The 21,808-nt window shown below is 49.0% G+C and overlaps 1 protein-coding gene across 6 annotated transcripts; it reads right to left on the reverse strand.

The window, feature by feature from the left end:
* Nucleotides 31-20,578, reverse strand: LOC102183714 (F-box only protein 6). Of its 6 annotated transcripts, none has more exons than XM_018060343.1 (8): nt 20,485-20,578; nt 17,672-17,818; nt 11,670-11,933; nt 4,522-4,816; nt 2,323-2,449; nt 1,709-1,804; nt 666-801; nt 31-438 (listed from the first exon to the last, which is right to left on the reverse strand). In XM_018060343.1, exons 4-8 carry the CDS (start codon nt 4,784-4,786, stop codon nt 265-267), a joined length of 798 nt encoding a protein of 265 aa, XP_017915832.1. In that variant the 5' UTR covers nt 4,787-4,816; nt 11,670-11,933; nt 17,672-17,818; nt 20,485-20,578; the 3' UTR covers nt 31-264. The 6 variants fall into 6 exon arrangements, with proteins under 6 accessions (XP_017915832.1, XP_017915835.1, XP_017915830.1 ...); XM_018060346.1 differs by having other exon boundaries at nt 11,670-11,981; XM_018060341.1 differs by lacking the exon at nt 11,670-11,933.

Consider the following 21,808-nt stretch of genomic DNA (forward strand, 5'->3'; position numbering starts at 1 on the left):
TGTAGCCCCACCCTTAGCCCCAGCCCCAGGTGAGTTTTGCTGAAAACATTTATTACAACAAAAAGTCAGAGCTATGTGACAGTAAGCCCCAGGTCAGAGCTGGGGCTGCCCCCTACAGGCTCAGCTCTTGCCTGCAAGGGACCTTTGGCACTCGGCTGGCCCAGGCAGAGGACGGATGGATGGCTGTCAGAGGACAGTCAGAGATGGCTTGTGGGGATGGAGTGCGGAGGGCAGGTGGGGTGCCTCCTCTGGCCCCTGCAAGGTCTAGGGCTGCGCCACGGTGTGGGGCGGGTTCCTGGTCACCCTGTGGCTGATGACAACGCTGCTGTTGGTGACGCGGGGCCCATACCAGCCTGCCCAGAACTGGGTGTCTTTGCCTCCGTGCTGGAAGAAGATGTGGCGGACGCCTGGAGGGTAATCAGAGAAGGTGTGGGAAACCTGGGGGGAGGGGAGAGAGAGCAATCACTAGGACTGGAGAGGTGATGATAGCTGAGCTGGAGAAGGGAAGGGTGGAGCCAAGTCCTGCAAGGCTGAGCCTCCAGGCCAGAAGGCAGAAGCTCCAGGCAGTGGACTGGGGCATTCTGGGCCTTGGGGCTGCCCCTGATTTCCTGCCATCCTGGCCTCGGGAGAAGCAGGTGGCGAGGGGCAAGCAGATGAGGCCTCACCTCTGTCCACTTGGCATCGTTCCACTGGTGGATGGTCACGGGTGGGGGCTCGAAGGAGGCCAGGACGAGGTAGTCGGCCGAGGCCAGTTGTACTCGAATGTGGTAGGTGCAGCCACAGTCTGCTCTAGGGGCGAACCTGTGGGAGGGCGGGGCTCAGGACTGGGAACCCAAGACAGAGGCGGCCCTAGAAGCAGGCAGCCAGCAGGCCCATTAACTGGGGGCCCGAGTTTCATTGCCTTGCTCTGCCCATGAGGCCCAGGTGGCTGTAGTGCTCCCTGTGCCCCACTGTGCCCGTGGGAGTACAGTCTGCTCTGGGCCTCAATGAGCCCATCTGAGAAAAGGGGCAACAACCTTCTTGGGTGTTCCAGTGGAGATTTCAACGTAATCTTTTTTTTCAACCTAAAAAGCAACAGGCTCTCTACAGAGATAAAGCCTGGGCTGTCAGATATGTGTCACCTGTACATTTTAATGGAGGTTTGGGAGGGAGGGCCTGTGTGATGGGGCTGGCACAGAGCTCAGCCTCTGGTCAGCCCCACTGCACTCCGAAACCTCTGTAGCTCTGCACACCTCAAACCCCACCCTCCCCCCTCAGAGTAGTGGGCCTGGCTGGCACCAGGGTTCAGCTTCTGCCCTGAGCCAGGCCAGAGTGTTGCAAAGCACTGGGCACAGAATAGGAGCTTGGGAAAGAGTTATGGGATGAAAGTTTAAAGGGGCAGGGGCGACAGACAGGCAAGGAGGCGTGTGAGTATCTGTGAGGTCCAAGGAGGCTGGGTTCTGGTGTCTTTTGCTCCCGTGCCTGTTTGTGACATCTGTAGGCCTCAGTCTCCCCATCTGTAAACTGGGGTTAACATCTGCTGGTGCAAGGCAGTGGTGGTGGTGGGAGGCAGGTGTTGAATGAGTAAGTGCTGGCTCTGTCAGCAGGAAGGAGGGCAGCCCGTGCCCCAGGACACTGCCGGGTTCAGCAGGCACTCCCTACAGGGGATCTCAGGAAGAGAAGAGGGAGGGCTGCAGAGTGTGAGACTCAGGTGGGGGCCCCCACTCACCAGTCCTTAACCACGATGTCTGGCCGGAACTTGTCCAGTAGCTCCTCCCAGTAGCCCTCGGCTCTGAGGTCTATTATCTGGGACTTGAGACACATGCTGGGGAGCAGAGGGAAAGGCATGTGTTTGCAGGAATGGCCTGGACCCAGGGGGGTAGTTTAAGGGACCCAGCAGTCCCCACTCGATCACTGTGGGCCAGTCACTGCTGCTGCGGACTCTGGCTCCTGCTTCCTGGCAGCCCCGTGGGGAACATGTGGGGAGCCTGACCCACTTGTGTTGGGCTGCATCCATCCCAGTCCTTAGGCCCAGTCTCCCAGCACCCTAAGGAGGGCGCCTGTAAACTCAGGTCCCTAGACTGGGGATAGCCTGTATCGGCCCTGACTTAGCCTCACCACTCAAACGGGCTCCCTGCCTCCTCAAACTGCTTTCCATCCCTGCTGTCTCTTCACGTGGCTGCTGAGTTGACTCCTACTCTAGGCAGCAGTAGACCTTGAGCTGGTTTTGGGAACTCCTTCCCTGGAGCTTTATAGGCAGGCCTTCACTTAGGCCTTGGGATTTGGCAGAAGGTGTCTGGACCCTCCTCCCTCCACACAGCTTCTTGGCTCATTGTGTCTTACTCATAGGACGTGACAAAGTACTTCTTGACTTCGGCGTCAGGAAAGCCTGTGCCATGTGCTCCGGGGAGGCTCTCCACCTTCCACTGGTCCCCTCCGTTGGAGTCGATTTTCCAGAATCTCATATCCTCTAGGAAAAACAGAAGCCCCAGTGAGATCCCTTGTGTGAATGCTCAGCCTGGCCCTCTCCACTTGGTCTTAGGAGGCGGGGCAGGGGTTGGGGAGGCTCAGATCTCAAGGCATGCCCCCCACACCACTTTGAAGCCACCCTGCAAAGACCCACCCCCCACTGCTCCACATTCCAACCTGTGCCCATCGCATCAGCTCTGATCCGAGACCCTCCCCTCCCACTTTCCCACTTTGTTTCTGACTGGCTAAATTCCTGACGTGAAGCTAGGGGCAAAAAACAAAAAGTATAAGCAGAAATTCTAAACCACACTTTCCTCACTTCCGTATTGGTGGGGGGGCGCTGGGAAATACCCAAATTTCAGTTCTCAAACCACTGAATGATGCAGGGCCCGTCCCGTGAGGGTAATTATGTTCTGAACGGTTAGTGTGACCACTTTCTGGCAGTCCCCCTGATGTTGACGTATGGGAGGTCAACTACGGAACTGAGATCCAAGGGGGTTTGCTGGTGGATGGTGGGAACCTGCTGCCCTGGGCAGGATGGAGGACTCGGGGGCTGGGCATCCTCTCGGTTGGTGCCGTGTAGTAACCCTCTATTTGTGGACAGGTTCCCCACCAGGTTGGCAGAGTAGGTTTGGAGGCATAAGGCTGTCCTTTCTGTCTTCCCCAAAACAGTGATTCCTCTCCAGGCTTTCCAGAACAATCACCAGGGGAGCTTTTCCAAATTACTCCTTTGTTTCCTCTACTAGGACTTCCCTGTAGCTCATATTGTAAAGAATCTGCCTACAGTGCAGGAGACCTGGGTTCAATCCCTGGGTCAGGAAGATCCTCTGGAGAAGGGAATGGCAACCCGCTCCAGTATTCTTGCCTGGAGAATCCCATGGACAGAGGAGCCTAGCGAGCTGTAGTTCACGGGGTCACAAAGAGTCGGACACAACTGAGCAACCAACACTATTACATACACTACTCCCTTTACTAGGAGCCTACATCTATTCCCCAGGTTCCCTGGGGGCTCCCCCAGCAGAGAACCAGAAGAACTCAGAAATCCAGGAGCTGGGCCACTGCCCAGGGCAGGCCCACAGGGAGAGCTGAGCAAGGCTGGGTGGCCGGCTCTGCAGGGCTGGATGAGCCAAGTTGGTGGCCTGGACCTGCTGGGCAGCTTCTGAGCAGAATTTAGGGCAGGCCAGGAGACTGAATGGGGCGCTGTCTATGGGGCCTGAGGACCTTTAGTAGTCAGGACCAGACTCCAGAAGCTGGGCAGTTCTAGATCTTTGGGCAAGACACTCATCTTGGGGGGCCTCATACTCCCCAACTATAAAATGGACCCTACCTTTCTTTGGCTAACCTGCGTGATGCTCGTGAGAACAGAGAGAGAAAGCAAGCATGAAAAGGGTTCTAAGCGTACAGACTAGGCCTCTTGATCAGTTGCTGCTATATCCCAGCAGGAAGCATGATGCCTGATATGAAATGAACATGCTAACAAAGGGGAAAAAATAAGCAAACCCTGGCAAATATAAGAGAACGTAAGCAAAACTGGAGCCTCAAACTACGTGATCATAGTCACCTCTCAAAATTCCTCATTTTCCTCCTCTGTATCATGAGGTGACAGGAGGATAATGACTCAGACCAGGCACATGGCCCACTTGCACATAGCCCTTAGGCAGCAAAGACTGAACTAGATGGGAAAGGGTGCTGGGTGTATGCTCATTCATTCAACCAGTGTGTCCTGAGCACTTGCTATGTGGGCATGGGGTGCCAAGTGGCAAGATCTGTCAGGCCCCAGGAATTTGAAATTTGTAGCAGAGGGGAAAAAAAAAAAACCCAAGAGATTGAGTCATTCTAGGTTATGACCAGTGCAATGAAGGAAGGAAATGGGGCGACATGACAGAGGTGGGGGCACTGTTTTCAGATGCAGGATCAGGGCACATCTCTGAACTGAGATCTGATGGATGAGAAGGACCAAGGGAGCGTGGCAGGTGTTGGGGCGGGGGGGTGAGGAACAGTCCAGGTAGTGTGAGAACAGCAAGTGCAAAGGTCCTGAGGTTCAGGAAAGGGAGGGAAGCAGCCCCTGCTCACCTTCGGCACACGGGTTGCGCAGCAGGTTCCTGCGGAGACTGCACAGAAAGTAGAAGACCTTCCAGTCGGACACAGGCTGGTTCCAGTCCTCGGTGACGTAGCCCTCCCGCAGGCACTTGCGCTTCCAGAGGGACACGAGGTCAATGAGGTCGCGCCAGAGGCAGCACACGGGGCGGCAGTTCCGCAGCAGCTGGCGGGCGGGCACGTGTGTGAACACCTCCAGCAGGATGTTCTCGGGCAGCTGGTTGATGCTGACCAGGGCCATGGCTGCGGGGGGTGAGGTGCACACACAGGCCTGTGGGGAGCAACAGTCGTCATGAGCTTGGACCAGGAAGGTGGACGCCACAGATCCCCAGGGACCCAGGCCAGGAAACATCTGAGCCCCCTTCTAGTACACGGTGGGCTTCCCAGGTGGCTCAGTGGTAAAGAATCCACCTGTCAATGCAGGAAATGCAGGAGATATGGGCTTGGGTCAGGAAGATCCTCCAGAGAAGGAAATGGCAACCCACTCCAATATTCTTGCCTGGGAAATGCCAGGGACGGAGGAGTCTGATGGGCTACAGTCAATGGGGTTGCAAACAGTCGGACACAACTGAGCAACTGAGTATACACATTAGTATACGGTAGACTGAAGTGACGTAGCAGCAGCAGCAGCCCCTCACAATAAAGTGGTCACATGTTATGCACGTTTGAAAGAGCGCAATAATATTGATAAAGTCTTCAGGGATTAATTTTTTAAGAGGCTCCATCCCCCCATTAAAAATTAACGGCTTAATTTTTAGTTGGTGGGCCTGATGAACTGTAAGATTTTGCCAAGACCATGCTGTTGTCTGTAAGCTCTGCAAAAGCTTTCAGTGATATTTTAAGGATGTGAATTCACCGTTAGAATATAAAATCTTTATCGCATCCACAGACTAGCTCACAACTTAAGTAATGGGCTAGTCCCGAGAAAACAAACTTCTCTCCCCAAATTGTTCACTTTAGCCTGGAAAACGAATGTGATAAAATGTTCCCTTGAGGAGGTCCCCCCTCCCCCACCCCCGCCCCTGGAAAGTTCTGGCTTGGGCTTCAGATCACTCCGAAATGCCCAGAAACTGAAAAGCAGATTGAGGGTGAAGATGCAACATCGCTTGTGTTTTAGTTGTGGCCTTCAGTGACTATCTGGGAAGACTGTTGTCTAGTTGCTAAGTCATGCCCAGCTCTTTGTGACCCCATGGATTGCAGCATACCAGGCTTCCCTGTCTCAGGAAGGTAATCCCCCCACACTGCCCCAGGTGGAGATAGTAGGTGTCCTGACCTCAAAAGGCCTGGGAGGACTGAATAGGTACAAGTAAAGCATTGAGCACAACTGGTCAAGAAGCGCTCCAAAGCATCATTGACTCTTTTGTTCTTGTTTAGTTGCTTAGTCATGTCCACCTCTCTTTTGTGACCCTGTGGACTGTAGCCCGCCAGGTTCTTCTGTCCATGGGATTCTCCACGAAAGAATATTGGAGTGGGGAGCCATTTCCTTCTCCAGAGGATCTTTCCAACCCAAGAATTGAACCCCGATCTCCTGCATTGCAGATTCTTTACCAATGAGTCACCAGGGAAGCCCTGAATTGCACAGGGTTTTGGGAAAATTAGAGTGGTGTCACTAAGTGCGGGCGGCGGCGACCGGTGCACTAAGCGTGGCCGTGAGGAGCTACCCCACGTCCGAGGTCAGGGGCAGAAGCCGGGAGGACCCCATGCCTGAAGGGCAGCGGCCAAGAGGAGTTACCCCATGTCCGAGGTCAGGGGCGGCGGCCAAGAGGAGTTACCCCATGTCCGAGGTCAGGGGCGGCGGCCAAAAGGAGCTACCCTCTGTCCGAGGTCAGGGGCGGCCGGGAGGAGCCACCCTGCACCCTAGGCCAGGGGCGGTGGCCAGGAGGAGCCACCCAGCACCAGAGGCCAGGGGCGGCGGCCGGGAGGAGCAACCCAATGTCCAAGGAGCGGTGGTTGTAAGGGCGCTGGAGGGCCTAGAGGAGCTATCCCACATTGAAGGTTAGGAAGGGCAGCAGTGAGGAGATACCTCTCCTCCAAGGTAAGGAGCAGCAGCTGCACTTTGCTGGAGCAGCTGTGAAGAGATACCCCACTCTGAAGGTAAGAGAAACCCAAGTGAGACAGTAGGTATTGCAAGAGGGCATCGGGGCAGACACACTGAAACCATACTCACAGAAAACTGGTCAATCTGATCACACTAGGACCACAGCCTTGTCTAACTCAATGAAACTAAGCCATGCCCGCGGGGAAACCCAAGACGGGGGCGTCATGGTGGAGAGGTCTGACACAATGCAGTCCACTGGAGAAGGGAATGGCAAACCACTTCGGTATTCTTGCCTTGAGAACCCCATGAACAGTATGAAAAGGCAAAATGATAGGATACTGAAAGAGGAACTCCCCAGGTCAGTAGGTGCCCAACACGCTACTGGAGATCAGTGGAGAAATAACTCCAGAAAGAACGAAGGGATGGAGCCAAAGCAGAAACAATACCCAGCTGTGGATGTGACTGGTGATAGAAGCAAGGTCCGATGCTGTAAAGAGCAATATTGCATAGGAACCTGGAATGTCAGGTCCATGAATCAAGGCAAATTGGAAGTGGTAAAACAAGAGATGGCAAGAGTGAACATCGACATTCTAGGAATCAGCGAACTAAAATGGAGTGGAATGGGTGAATTTAACTCAGATGACCATTATATCTACTACTGTGGGCAGGAATCCCTCAGAGGAAATGGTGTAGCCATCATGGTCAACAAGAGTCCAAAATGCAGTACTTGGATGCAATCTCAAAAACAACAGAATGATCTCTGTTTGTTTCCAAGGCAAACCATTCAATATCACAGTAATCCAAGTCTATGCCCCAACCAGTAACGCTGAAGAAGCTGACGTTGAACGGTTCTATGAAGACCTACAAGACCTTTTAGAACTAACACCCAAAAAAGATGTCCTTTTCATTATAGGGGACTGGAATGCAAAAGTAGGAAGTCAAGAAACACCTGGAGTAACAGGCAAAGTTGGCCTTGGAATGTGGAATGAAGCAGAGCAAAGGCTAATAGAGTTTTGCCAAGAAAATGCACTGGTCATAGCAAACACCCTCTTCCAACAACACAAGAGAAGACTCTGCACACGGACATCACCAGATGGTCAACACCGAAATCAGATTGATTATATTCTTTGCAGCCAAAGATGGAGAAGTTCTATACAGTCAACAAAAACAAGACTGGGAGCTGACTGTGGCTCAGATCATGAACTCCTTATTACCAAATTCAGACTTAAATTGAAGAAAGTACAGAAAACCGCTAGACCATTCAGGTATGACCTAAATCAAATCTTTTATAATTATACAGTGGAAGTGAGAAATAGATTTAAGGGTCTAGATCTGCTAGATACAGGGCCTGATGAACTATGGAATGGGGTTCGTGATATTGTACAGGAGACAGGGATCAAGACCATCCCCATGGAAAAGAAATGCAAAAAAGCAAAATGGCTGTCTGGGGAGGCCTTACAAATAGCTGTGAAAGGAAGAGAGGTGAAAAGCAAAGGAGAAAAGGAAAGATATAAGCATCTGAATGCAGAGTTCCAGAGAATAGCAAGAAGAGATAAGAAAGCCTTCTTCAGCGATCAATGCCAAGAAATAGAGGAAAAGAACAGAATGGGAAAGACTAGAGACCTCTTCAAGAAAATCAGAGATACCAAGGGAACATTTCATGCAAAGATGGGCTCAATAAAGGACAGAAATGGTATGGACCTAACAGAAGCAGAAGATATTAAGAAGAGGTGGCAAGAATACACAGAAGAACTGTACAAAAAAGATCTTCACAACCCAGATAATCACGATGATGTGATCACTCATCTAGAGCCAGACATCCTGGAATGTGAAGTCAAGTGGGCCTTAGAAAGCATCACTATGAACAAAGCTAGTGGAGGTGATGGAATTCCAGTGGAGCTATTTCAAATCCTGAAACATGATGCTGTGAAAATGCTGCACTCAATATGCCAGCAAATTTGGAAAACTCAGAGTGGCCACAGGACTGGAAAAGGTCAGTTTTCATTCCAATCCCAAAGAAAGGCAATGCCAAAGAATGCTCAAACTACCGCACAATTGCACTCATCTCACATGCTAGTAAAGTAATGCTCAAAATTCTCCAAGCCAGGCTTCAGCAGTACATGAACCGTGAACTCCCTGATGTTCAAGCTGGTTTTAGAAAAGGCAGAGGAACCAGAGATCAAATTGCCAACATCCGCTGGATCATGGAAAAAGCAAAAGAGTTCCAGAAAAACATCTATTTCTGCTTTATTGACTATGCTAAAGCCTTTGACTGTGTGGCTCACAATAAACTGTGGAAAACTCTGAAAGAGATGGGAATCCCAGACCACCTGACCAGCCTCTTGAGAAATCTGTATGCAGGTCAGGAAGAAACAGTTAGAACTGGACATGGAACAACAGACTGGTTCCAAACAGGAAAAGGAGTACGTCAAGGCTGTATATTGTCACCCTGCTTATTTAACTTCTACGCAGAGTACATCGTGAGAAACGCGGGACTGGAAGAAACACAAGCTGGAATCAGGATTGTCGGGAGAAATATCAATAACCTCAGATATGCAGATGACACCACCTTTATGGCAGAAAGTGAAGAGGAACTAAAAAGCCTCTTGATGAAAGTGAAAGTGGAGAGTGAAAAAGTTGGTTTAAAGCTCAACATTCAGAAAACGAAGATCGTGGCATCTGGTCCGATCACTTCATGGCAAATAGATGGGGAAACAGTGGAAACAGTGTCAGACTTTATTTTTGGGGGGCTCCAAGATCACTGCAGATGGTGACTGCAGCCATGAAATTAAAAGACACTTACTCCTTGGAAGAAAAGTTATGACTAACCTAGATAGTATATTCAAAAGCAGAGACATTACTTTGCCGACTAAGGTCCGTCTAGTCAAGGCTATGGTTTTTCCTGTGGTCATGTATGGATGTGAGAGTTGGGACTGTGAAGAAGGCTGAGTGCTGAAGAATTGATGCTTTTGAACTGTGGTGTTGGAGAAGACTCTTGAGAGTCCCTTGGACTGCATGGAGATCCAACCAGTCCATTCTGAAGGAGATCAGCCCTGGGATTTCTTTGGAAGGAATGATGCTAAAGCTGAAACTCCAATACTTTGGCCACCTCATGCGAATAGTTGACTCACTGGAAAAGACTCTGATGCTGGGAGGGATTGGGGGCAACAGAGGATGAGATGGCTGGATGGCATCACTGACTCGATGGACGTTAGTCTGAGTTAGTGAGTCTCCGGGAGTTGGTGATGGACAGGGAGGCCTGGCTTGCTGCGATTCATGGGGTCGCAGAGTTGGACATGACTGAGGGACTGAACTGAACCACCTTGGCCTGAATCTTGCCTGGGGGGATCGTGGTTATCCAGCTGTCTAAGGGGATTCCCTTGGGGTGGAGGTGGGGTGGGCCTGTAGCCACTATCACTCAGGGCCTTATCTGCTTACATGTGGGAGGGAATAGTCTCCTCCCACATGTAGGGACACTGGGAGACTTCTCATTTTCCATTGTGACTTTGGCCAAAAAAGCAGTTGTTAACCTAAAACAATAAAACAGCCAGATATTTTACCAGCAAAAGAGATTTATTTGGGAGTGGCAAGGAACTGCTTCCCTGGTGGCTTGGACGGTAAACAATTTGCCTGCAATGTGGGAGACCCAAGTTCGATCCCTTGGTCGGGAAGATCCTCTGGAGGAGGGCATGGCAACCCACTCCAGTATTCTTGCCTGGAACAGTCCATGGACAGAGGAGCCTGGTGGGCTACAGTCCATGGAGTCACAAAGAGTCAGACACAACTGAGAGACTAACACTAACACTGGCAAAGAATTGCAATTTGGGACCTACAACTGGTGAAACGCTTGTAAATTTTCTTAAGCAAAGGAGAAAGTGAAAATGAAAGTCCCTCAGTCGAGTCGGACTGTGACCTCATGGACTATAGTCCATGGAATTCTCCAGGCCAGAATACTGGAGTGGATAACCGTTCCCTTCTCCAGGGCATCGTCCCAACCCAGAATCCAGATCTCCTGCATTGCAGGCGGATTCTTTACCAGCTGAGCCACAAGGGAAGCCCAAGCAAAGGAGAGGGAATTCTTTTATAGAAGAGACATGGAAGTCAGGAGGGACAGTTATAAAGCTGGAGGAAACTGGGAGTTCCAAATATGGTTGACTTTTCAATGGCTGAGTTGTGACAGTCTCCCATTGGCTAAGCTGTTGCCAGGAAAGGAGAAAATTTTTCTTCCTTCTGCTGGCACTAGTAGTGTTACTTCCTGCTGGAGATCCATATTGATTCTTCCTGTTGGGATGTGTATTGACTGTCAAGTTCTCCCCTTTCTGTCCTCCGCAGTCCATTTTAGTAAGGTTTCCCTTGATTAATTTTCACGTTTCTCCCTTTTGATCAAGATCTTTCTCCAAGAGCATCCCTGATCAAGACTCAGGGTTTTTTGTTTTTTTAACTAGCATTCAATCACTTTTTGTCTCTGGATGCCAGGAAGGACCTTTCCTGAATGTCTTGTCCTATGTCAGAGGGAAAGTGCACATATTGGACACCCACTGTGGTCACATTTAAGTATGAAGGGGGGGTGGGCAGGAGGAGATCTCTCAGGAATTTCCCATCTAAGAGTCTGTATCTTCTAAGAGTGAATACAGCAATTTGTTGCTAAGTCGCTTCAGTTGTGTCCAACTCTTGTGACCCTATGGACTGTAGTCCACAAGGCTCCTCTGTCCATGGGATTCTCCTGGCAAGAATACTAGAGTGGGTTGCCCTGCCCTCCTCCAGGGGATCCTCCCCACCCAGGGACTGAACCCAAATCTCTTTTGTCTCCTGCATTGGCAGGCAGGTTCTTTACCACAGGTGCCAACTGGGAAGCAAAGTTATGCTCAAAACTGAAGGAATTAACAAGAACTTTGGAATGACACAGTGTAGGAATAAACATGGAGTAATTAGACAGTATTGTTATCTCTAAAGAAACTCTTCAGAATCAGATGTTTCATCAGCGATACAGATTGTAGGTTGCAAACGCAGAGACTCAATTTGGCTAAGAATCCAGGGTCAGTTTTATAGTCTAGATGAAAGACACCCACATCTGTGAATACTGAACCTTCTAACAGGTTGTCTAGACATCTGGGTCAAGCCACCTCATTGGATGTCATCTGCTTCAATTCCAGGAAATCTTTATTTTCAGGTCACCAGATGGTGTGCAGGTCCAGTCAGGTTCTGGCGCTTTCTTTAGATGCGTCACATGAATCCAAGAGTCTGTTCTCTGGGGTCTGGCAGCACAACAGGAGGTTAGCAGCTGCTGGGGCCTTTCCAGGGAGGCTGAAGAGAGTCCTTCTTGAGGTGTCTTTTCCAACAGATGAAATCTCTAGGTTGAAAGGTGTGATACTTAAGGTCTTCATCTCCCAAGAGCACACTATGAAGAAGATTTTATAATAAAGGCTTAATTGCTTCCATTAAAAATAACAATGCTGTGGTAGAGCAATGTTCTTCATAGTAGCTCAGCTGGTAAAGAGTCTGCAGGCAATGCAGGAGACCCTGGTTTGATTCCTGGGTTGAGAAGATCCCCTGAAGAAGGGATAGGCTACCCACTCCAGTATTCTTGGGCTTCCCTGGTGGCTCAGATGGTAAAGAATCTGCTTGCACTGTGGGTGACCTGGGTTTGATCCCTGAGTTGGGAAGATCCCCTCAAAGAGGGCATGGCAACCCACTCCAGTATTCCAGTAGCTGATGTACTTAGATTTTTGTTTTTCTGAGCTCCTCGGGTAGCTCAAATGGTAAAGAATCTGCCTGCAATGCAGGAGACCTGCATTCGATCCTTGGGTTGGGAAGATCCCCTGGAGAAGGAAATGGCAACCCACTCCAGTATTCTTGCCTGGAGAATCCCATGGACAGAGGAGCCTAGCAAGCTATAGTTCGTGGGGTCGCAAAGAGTTGGACACAACTGAGTGACTAACACACACAATATTAAAATAGATCTCCTTTTATCAGCTGTGGGGACTTGCGCAGTGACTCAGTGGTAAAGAATTCACCTGCAATGCAGGAGATATGGGAGACGGAGGATTGATCCCTGGATTGGGAAGATCCCCTGGGGGAAGGAATGACAACCCACTCCAAGATTCTTGCCGGGAAAATCCTAAGGAAAGGAGAACCTGGCAGGCTACAGCCCAGGGGATCACATGTTATCCCAAATTCATAGGCTGCCCCAAAGGCATAGTGACTGTCAGTATAAATATAAGCAGTTTTGCCTTGGCTAAACTTTGAAGCCTCCGTGAGAATATATAGTTCAGCCTATAGGGTAATTAAGCCACAGGTAAAGATGTTGCAAGGGGATCAAACCAGTCAATCCTAAAGGAAATCAACCCTGAATATTCCCTGGAAGGACTGATGCTGAAGCTCCAATACTTTAGCCACCTAATGCAAAGACCCTGTTGCTGGGAAAGATTGGGGGCAGGAGGAGAAGAGGGCAAGAGAGGATGAGACGGTTGGATCACATCATTGACTCAATGGACATGTTTTTGAGCAAACTCCGGGAGACAGTGAAAGACAGGGAAGCCTGGCATACTGTAGTCCATGGGGTGACAAAGAGTTGGACAGGACTTAGCCACTGAACAATGAACAAAGGTGTTGCTTCAACAATATCAAAAGGAGCTGTAATAGCATACACAGCATAGTATTTACCACTTTCTCCCTTTAAATAAGGACCATCAGTAAACCATGAAAAATCTGCAGTGATTAGACACATCTCCTCTAAATGTTTATGTGGAGTCAAAGAGTGACCTGTGAGGGTCAGGCAGTGCAGGGGTTTCGTGGTGAAGGAGGGGAGAAGAGCAGCTGGGCTGAAGTTAGTAAATGTGAAAGGGTTATGTGGGGAGCAGTCAGCAAAAGGATTTCATACGAGGTGAGGCAACTGACTGAAAAGTGTCGAGTGGGTAAGAATTCAGGAGGGCTTCCACTACCTGGGGTACAACCGTGGTTGAATGGGATCCCATGGTTATCTCTTCAGTGGCCTTAAGCAGAGGGCAGCGGCAGAAATGGCTGAGGCATGGGTGGAGGTCGGGGGGAGGTATTCCTGCACCGCAGGGTCCAGCTGTTGGCTACAAAAACCTGCAGGTCGATGATGGTCCCCATGTTTTTGGGTGAGTGCTCTGAGGACAGTGCCTGCCTTCTCATACACAAAGAGGAAAATGGGAAGCTGGTGATTAGGATGTTCAAGGGCAGGTGGTCTCATTAAGATTTTCTTTAAGTCTTCAAAAGCTGTATCATCTTGACCTCTCCAATTAACGGAGTCAGCTTTACCAGTTTTTCATATATCACGTAAGGGCTGAGCCATAGAGAGAAATTTGGGATCTGATTTCAACAGTAACTAGAGAGCTGAGAAAGCCTCATAACTGGTGCTTAGTTTTTGATTTGGTGAAGTTTAGGATGTCATGGAGCCTGTTGTGCAAGTGTGTTAAGTCACTTCAGTCTTGTCCGACTCTTTGCAACCCTATGGGCTGTAGCCTGCCAAGCTCCTCTGTCTACGGGAAGAATACTGGAGTGGGTGGCCATGCCCTCTTCCAGGGGACCTTCCCGACCCAGGGATCAAACTTCACATCTCTTCCATCTCCTGCATTTGCAGGTGGGTTCTTTATCACCAGTGCCACCTGGGAAGCCCATTATGGAGCCTAACTGGATCCAAACATAGTCCCTGTTCTGAGATCACGTGATCTACATATCAAAGCTGAATTTGAGCAAAGTGCAGTTTTTCTTTGGAGACTTTATGTTTCAAAGTTTTAGCAAGTGGATGCTGTCTTCCTGTGAGGCGGTTTGAGAAGGAGAGCACAAGAGCAAGTCATCTGTGTATTTTAACAAAGCAGAATCTGTAGAAAACTTTATATCATCTAAATCCGCTTTCAAGATATGTGAAAAGTAAGGACTTTCCGTGAAACCCTGGGGCATCACTGTACAGTTGTTTTGCTGTCCATTCCAGGTGAAGGCAAAAAGATTACTGGTTAGCTTTATCAACTGGAGTACTGAAAAATACACTGCATAGATCAGTTGCAGTGAAAAACTTGCTTCCACAGGGAACAGATGTCAGTAGCATGTGGGGGTTAGGAACAACTGGGTGTTGAGAGATAGTGTTTGATGCTTGGAGGTCCTGGACAAACCATCTTCAGCACCTGGGTTTTACCCCTTGGGTAAAATAGGGGTGTTACAGGGACTATTGCAATGGATAATGAGACCATGAGCCTTGAAATCTTCTATTATGGGCTTTACACCTTGAAGGGCTTTTTTACTTATAGACTATTGATTAATTCTGGAGAGTTTAGAGGGATCTATTTGAATCTTAATGGGAGGTACACTGTGAATTTTTCCAGTATCAGTTTGAGATTTGGCCCTTAAGGAGGGTGGTAGTTGATTCATCAGGGACAAACAATTGGTATTTCCAGAATCAGCCCCTGTAGTGTTAGACACAGAACAAATAAAAGATGTCAAAAGGTCTTTTCATTTACCTGGCTGGCTATTTTGATGGCTACTGTCAAATTCTAGAATTATTTCCTCCTTTTGGGAGGAAGAAATTCTGGTATAATCTTCTTTCAAGAAGCCTTAACCTAATAATAAATGGAGTTGGAGGAGCTAAGAGAACGGGTGTGTATCTCTCAAAAGGCCCAAACAAAAGGGAGAAGGCTTGGAGAGAGGAGCCTATTGAGGGTTATTAGAGATTCCCCTATCTGAACTGTATTAGTTCTCTGCAGTGGGGTTGAGCACCAAAAGCGTGGCTCTGCTCTCAGTAAGGACAGAAATTCCTTCCTAAGCTGGAGAGATGTTCCTTCGAGCTGATCAACAGGGAAGATTGGGAAGAGCCCCTGTAGTTCTCAGAGCCCTCTCACTGGGCATTAGAAGGACACAGGAAAGGCTGATAAGAGACTTGATGAGAAGACTGGAAGCTCCTGAAATGCTTAAATTAGTAAAAATCTTTTTTCTGATACCCTGATTCTCTTCTAGTTTCTCAGAAACTAGAAGGTTTTGGATCTGTTTAGGGACCTTCACTTGCTGGAGCTGAAGATTAAGAATTTTAGAAGTCTTTCTTTCTGGTGGCTCATTTAGGGAGCAAGTAATCTGATTTACCAAATGAATCTAAGAGTGGACACAGTTTCCCATTCCATTCTCATGCTTTTAACTAAAAGAAAAAGACCCCAGTTCAGTCCACTAATAAACATGGAAGTAACAATTACCCAAGGGGACTCAACATCTGAAGGAAGCTGAATATTTCTTTAAAAATAACCTGAAATCATACAAATGCTCAGGGATTGGTTTTTCCCTCCAGAGCACCAGAAATGCTTCTAATGAGCAGTCATTATTTAAAAACAACTGGGCTATATGATGATCTTTTACTTTAAGTTTGTTTCACTTTTTCTATTTCATATTCAGTGTTCCCATTTCATCTAGTTTATGTTCTCCAATATCTCCATCTCTTTTTTTTGATGTTCTTTCTCAAGCCTTTATCAAGTGTAGTAGAAAAGCTTTTGTATACATATACAAATATGTATTATATATATTTTAGAAAACTTATGAATTTTTGCCTAACTAAAAAATTTATGACATTTTGATTCCACTTGTTTGACTAAGTATGAATAGAATGCTAGATTTTTAATTAAAAAATAGATATGCCACAAGCAACAAAGGTTTATGTATAGCATAGTAAACTATAGTCAATATTTTGTAATAACACATGATGGAAAATAATTTCAAAAATAATATGTGTATTTGTATAACTGAACAACCTTGTTGTGCACCTGAAACATTGTAAGTCAACTATACGTCAATAAAATACATATATTTAAAAAAATTAACCTTAAGTCGATTAGACTAATCATGAACAGAATAATCATCAGATTTTTGTGTTTAAGGCCGCATTTTGTTCCAATCAACAGGCTTAGGAAAAGCTACTGTCATTGTTCAATGGAGGTTTTCAATGAGTGTTCTAGCCTCTTGCCAAAAGGTAGGGGTTTGCTCTACTAAAACCCTTCCAGAATATTTCCATGGGGCTACTTTCATCCAATGTTTACTTGACACTCACCAACAAGCACGTGGACTGATGATCTGAGAAAGCAGACTGGCAGGTTTGAAAAACTATTAAAATCTCCAGCAAACCTATGGGGGATCCTCAGTTACTTTAGGAAACACTTTTAACTATGGCTCACAATTGGTCCAGGGAACATAGGTAATCTGCGATTTATTTCAATCCTCAGAAGATTAACTTTAAGGAGCATGTTCCGATAGGCTCTGAGCAAGGGAGCATCAGGGAGCCAGCATCCACAGACGAAGAAGAGGGGGTAGGGAAAAAAATACCTCAGAAATTGTTTTGTCTTTAAGGTTTGCTTCAGTTACTTTGAATAATTTTAAGAGAGGCAATTTGGGGAGTTCAAAAGTTTCCTACATTGGTCACTGATGTTCTAAATTACATCTGTTTCAGTTGGTCCATTTAGTTAAAAATGCTTATAAGGAGAGACAGCAGGTTTTTTTTTTTCTTTTAACATAAAATTGCCTCGGGTCCCTGAAAAGGGGAGCACCCTCAAAACATTTTTATATAACTAGGATCCCATTTTTCAGGGCTTTTTCTCTGGAGCAAAAGAATCATTCTTAAACAGCCCCCAGGCCAAATATCAGCACAGTTTCAATAGGAAAAGCCTGGTTCCAAAAGTAGCCGGACCGGAAGCTAGCACAATTACACTAGGAACAGTCTGATTTCAACATGGAGTGAGGCCTAAGAGCTAACCAAGTACTCACAGACAAACAACGCCTTAATAAAAAAGGATGGCGCCTTCAAACTGATTCCAAATAAAGCCTGTGTGTTAGTCACTCAGTCGTGTCCAACTCTGCTACCCCACGGACTGTAGCCCGCCACACTTCTCTGTCCGTCGGATTTTCCAGGCAAGAATACTGGAGTGGGTTGCCATTTTCTTCTCCAGGGGGTCTTCCTGACCTGGGGATCGAACCCGAGGCTCCTGCATTACAGGCAGATGCTTTACCATCTGAAACTACTAGGGAAGCCCCCAAATAAAGCCTGGAGAGCTTCAAGACACAGGAAGAGCGGAGCTCAGATCCAGGAGAAAAACTTACCCTCAAACTGCCAGGTTGGGAAGAAAGTAGTGAGCCCAGTGTGTTCCTTGAATTGCGGCACTTGTTTGCTCACCAGCCTTGGAGTTGTTGGAAGGTCTTCTCTGGATCTCTGCAAAACCTCCGTGGAAACCTCTGTGTAAAGTTAACCTAAAACAGTAAAATGGTCACTTTTTTACTAGCAAAACTGGTTTATTTTGGAGCAGCAAAGAACTGCAATTCAGGCTGTGCAACTTCAGCAAACCACTTATAAGTCCTACTCAGTAAAGGAGAAGGGACTCTTTTTATAGAGGAGAAGGGAAAGTTGGGTGGGGCTGTTATAAAAAAAAAAATTCACTGGAAGATACTAGGAGTTGGAAGCATAATGGCTTTTCATTGGTTGAGTTGTTAGTCTCTCATTGGCTGAGCTGTTGCCAAGCGAGGAGAAGATCATTTTTGTTTTCTGTTTGCAGCAGTATTGTCACTTTCTGCCAGAAATGCCCAGTATGCCTCTTAATGCTGGGATTGTACTATCAGTTTCCCTTTATTAATTTTCACACAGTTCACAGTCTTCTAAACACATTCATCCCATAATAAAAAGAGAGTGGGCACACTGGCACCTGCCCAGGGAGAAGGTTTTACCATTACTAGAGACAAAAAAAATCGAAGGTGATGGCACCCCACTCCAGTACCTTGCCTGGAAAATCCCATGGATGGAGGAGCCTGATGGGCTGCAGTCCACGGGGTCGCTAAGAGTCGGACACGACTGAGTGACTTCACTTTCACTTTTCACTTTCATGCATTGGAGAAGGAAATGGCAACCCACTCCAGTGTTCTTGGCTGGAGAATCCCAGGGACAGGGGAGCCTGTGGGCTGCCGTCTATGGGGTCGCACAGAGTCGGACACGACTGAAGCAACTTAGCAGCAGCAGAGAAAAAAATAAACAGATAAATAAGATATTTGTCCCCGGGTTGAGAAGATCCCCCGGAGTAGGAAATGGCAACCCACTCCAGTATTCTTGCTTGGTAAATCCCTTGGACAGGAGCCTGGTGGGCTACAGTCCATGGGGTTGCAAAGAGGTGGACATAACTTAGTGACTAAACCACAACCACCATCATCACCACAAGGTACACGTAGCTCCTGCAAGGACTCACCTTCTCTCTGCTTCCTCCTCCCTCTGGGAAGCCAGAGTCCTCCTGACCTAGCCCCTGCCCTTCGGGGCCACACCCTAGACCTCTCCCTGCCGGGCCACGCCCTAGACCTCTACCCTGGTTTCCTGGATGCAGGGAGGGAGGTGGGCCCCCACGTGGACAGCCTGAACAGAGACTGTTGAAACTTTGACCTTGAGCCTGGTTCCTACCGTCCCCTGGTCCCTGGGGCAGTGATGGAAAAAGACTCCTTGTGGCCAGGTCTTCCCATTTTTCACGAGAAATTTTAAACATTTTTTTTTAAAAAACATGAAATCTGTCGATTTTTAAAAGTTGGTAACTTCTAAAAGCATTGTCTAGACGAAGTAAAAGTCCCTGGGCTCAAAGTTCAGTTCAGTTGCTCAGTCGTGTCCGACTCTTTGCCACCCCATGAACTGCAGAACGCCAGGCCTCCCAGTCCATCACCAACTCCGGGAGTTTACCCAAACTCATGTCCATTGAGTCGGTGATGTCATCCAACCATCTCATCCTCTGTCGTCCCCTTCTCCTCCTGCCCTCAATCTTTCCCAGCATCAGGGTCTTTTCAAATGAGTCAGCTTTTCACATCAGGTGGCCAAAGTACTGGAGTTTCAGCTTCAACATCAGTCCTTCCAATGAACACCCAGGACTGATCTCCTTTAGGATGGACTAGTTGGATCTCCAAGTTAGAGGTGTCTTAACCTGTGGTCCAAAGTCTGGTCCCATATTGGGCTTCCCAGGTGGCTCAGACAGTAAAGAATCTGCCTGCAATGCAGGAGAACCAGGTTCCATTCCTGGGTCGGGAAGATCCCTGAAGAAGGAAATGGCAACCCACTCCGGTATTCTTGCCTGGAGAATCCCATGGACAGAGGAGACTGGTGGGCTACAGTTCGTGGGGTTGCAAAGAGCTGGACATGACTGAGTGACTAACAACATCAGGTGGCACCAGCAGTAAAGAACCTGCCTGCCCAAGCAGGAGACATAAAAGACGCGGGTTCGATCCCTGGGTCGAGAAGATCCCCTGAGGGAGGGCATGGCAACCCACGTTATTACTGGACCCCATCCCCAAAGCCTGACTGCAGAGGGGGTAGCTGGGGATGTTGGGTGGGTGAAGGTCATTCTGGGGCACTCTTAAGCGGAAACGACTACATCAGCGCTACGAAGCAGCCTCTCGCACCTACTGGGCTTTCTGCGGACCAGTCCAGAAGCCACGCACTAGCCTTTACTCCATAGACTCTCCCCAGAACCCTTTGAGACCCTGTTACTAAGTCCATTTCCGAAAGCGGAAGCTGAGGCTTCGGTAAGTTTGGCCTCGTCCCAGGCCCCGCGGGCGTGACAGTGCCCAGAGTCCCTAGACTGTCTCCTGGCCAGGGCGCTGCTCTGGAGGTGAGGAGGCAATGGCCCCGGAAGCCGAGGATGCTTCGGGACAGCCAGGCCGGGAGGCGAAAGATTAAGCGCCGCGGCGACCAGACCCCGGCGATTGGCTCCGCCCTCGCCACGCCCCCAAGAGGCTCCCTCAGTCCCTTTCCGCCTGTCGCGGGTGTCGGCCCGCCAGTGACGGCGTCCTCGGGTTCGGTCAACGTTGAGAGACCCAGAGACCCGCAGCGCCTGACATCCAAGCCCCCTCCCGCGCCTGTCGCCCCCCTACCGGTCCCCTAGCTGGGCTGAGACCTGGGCACGGGGCGGCGCTCCCCGCGGGACCGGAGCTCGGGAACGGCATGGAGCCTGCGGCCTCCTAGCTGCCGTGCGCTCTCGCCCCGCCCCGCGCCTGCGTCACCGCGCCGCGCTGCGGCCGCCTCCCTCTGGGCCGCTCCTAAACCAACGTAGCGCCGGAACCCCTTCACCCACGGTGTGCCAGGGAGTCTGGGGTTCTCAGGGCTGGGGCCGCGTCAGGGGAGCTCCAGACCTCAAGCTTTCCCTTCTGGCGGCGGGCGGCTTAGCGGCGGGGACCGATCTTCTCTCCTCTTTCCGGGGAAGCCGGAGCCGCCTCCTGACTCAGCAGGTCCTCCCCTCTGGGGCCACTCATATCTACCCGGAATCCCGGGACCCCGGGAGCGAAGTTGCTCTAGAGGGAAACTGCTGAAACTCTGGCCTTGAGCTTGGCTCCTACCATCTCTCGGGTAGCCCTAAATTAACTCGAAGGTAATCCGCTCTGTGTTTTTTTGTTAGGATTAAGTTAATTCCTTTCTCTATTCAGGGCTTCCCTTATGGCTCAGCTGGTAAAGAACCCGCCTGCAATGTGGGAGACCTGGGTTTGATCCCTGGGTTGGGAAGATACCCTGGAGAAGGGAAAGGCTAGGCACTCCAGAATTCTGGTCTAGGGACTTTCACTTTCTCTATTCAATAAATAATTAGCAAGCACCTACTAAAGGGGCTTCCCAGGTGGCTCAGTTCAGTTCAGTTCAGTCGCTCAGTCGTGTTCGACTCTTTGCGACCCCATGAATCGCAGCACGCCAGGCCTCCCTGTCCATCACCAACTCCTGGAGTTCACCCAGACTCGCGTCCATCGAGTCAGTGATGCCATCCAGCCATCTCATTCTCGGTCGTCTCCTTCCTCTCCTGCCCCCAACCCCTCCCAGCATCAAAGTCCTTTCCAATGAGTCAACTCTTTGCATGAGGTGGCCAAAGAACTGGAGTTTCAGCTTTAGCATCATTCCTTCCAAAGAAATCCCAGGGCTGATCTCCTTCAGAATGGACTGGTTGGATCTCCTTGCAGTCCAAGGGACTCTCAAGAGTCTTCTCCAACACCACAGTTCAAAAGCATCAATTCTTCGGCACTCAGCCTTCTTCACAGTCCAACTCTCACATCCATACATGACTACTGGAAAAACTATAGCCTTGACTAGACGGATCTTAGTCGGCAAAGAAATGTCTGTTTTGAATATGCTATCTAGGTTGCTCATAACTTTTCTTCCAAGGAGTAAGCGTCTTTTAATTTCATGGCTGCAGTCACCATCTGCAGTGATTTTGGAGCCCGAAAAAATAAAGTCTGACA

This window comes from Capra hircus, chromosome 16 (assembly GCF_001704415.2).
Source record: "Capra hircus breed San Clemente chromosome 16, ASM170441v1, whole genome shotgun sequence".
Lineage (NCBI taxonomy): Eukaryota > Metazoa > Chordata > Mammalia > Artiodactyla > Bovidae > Capra > Capra hircus.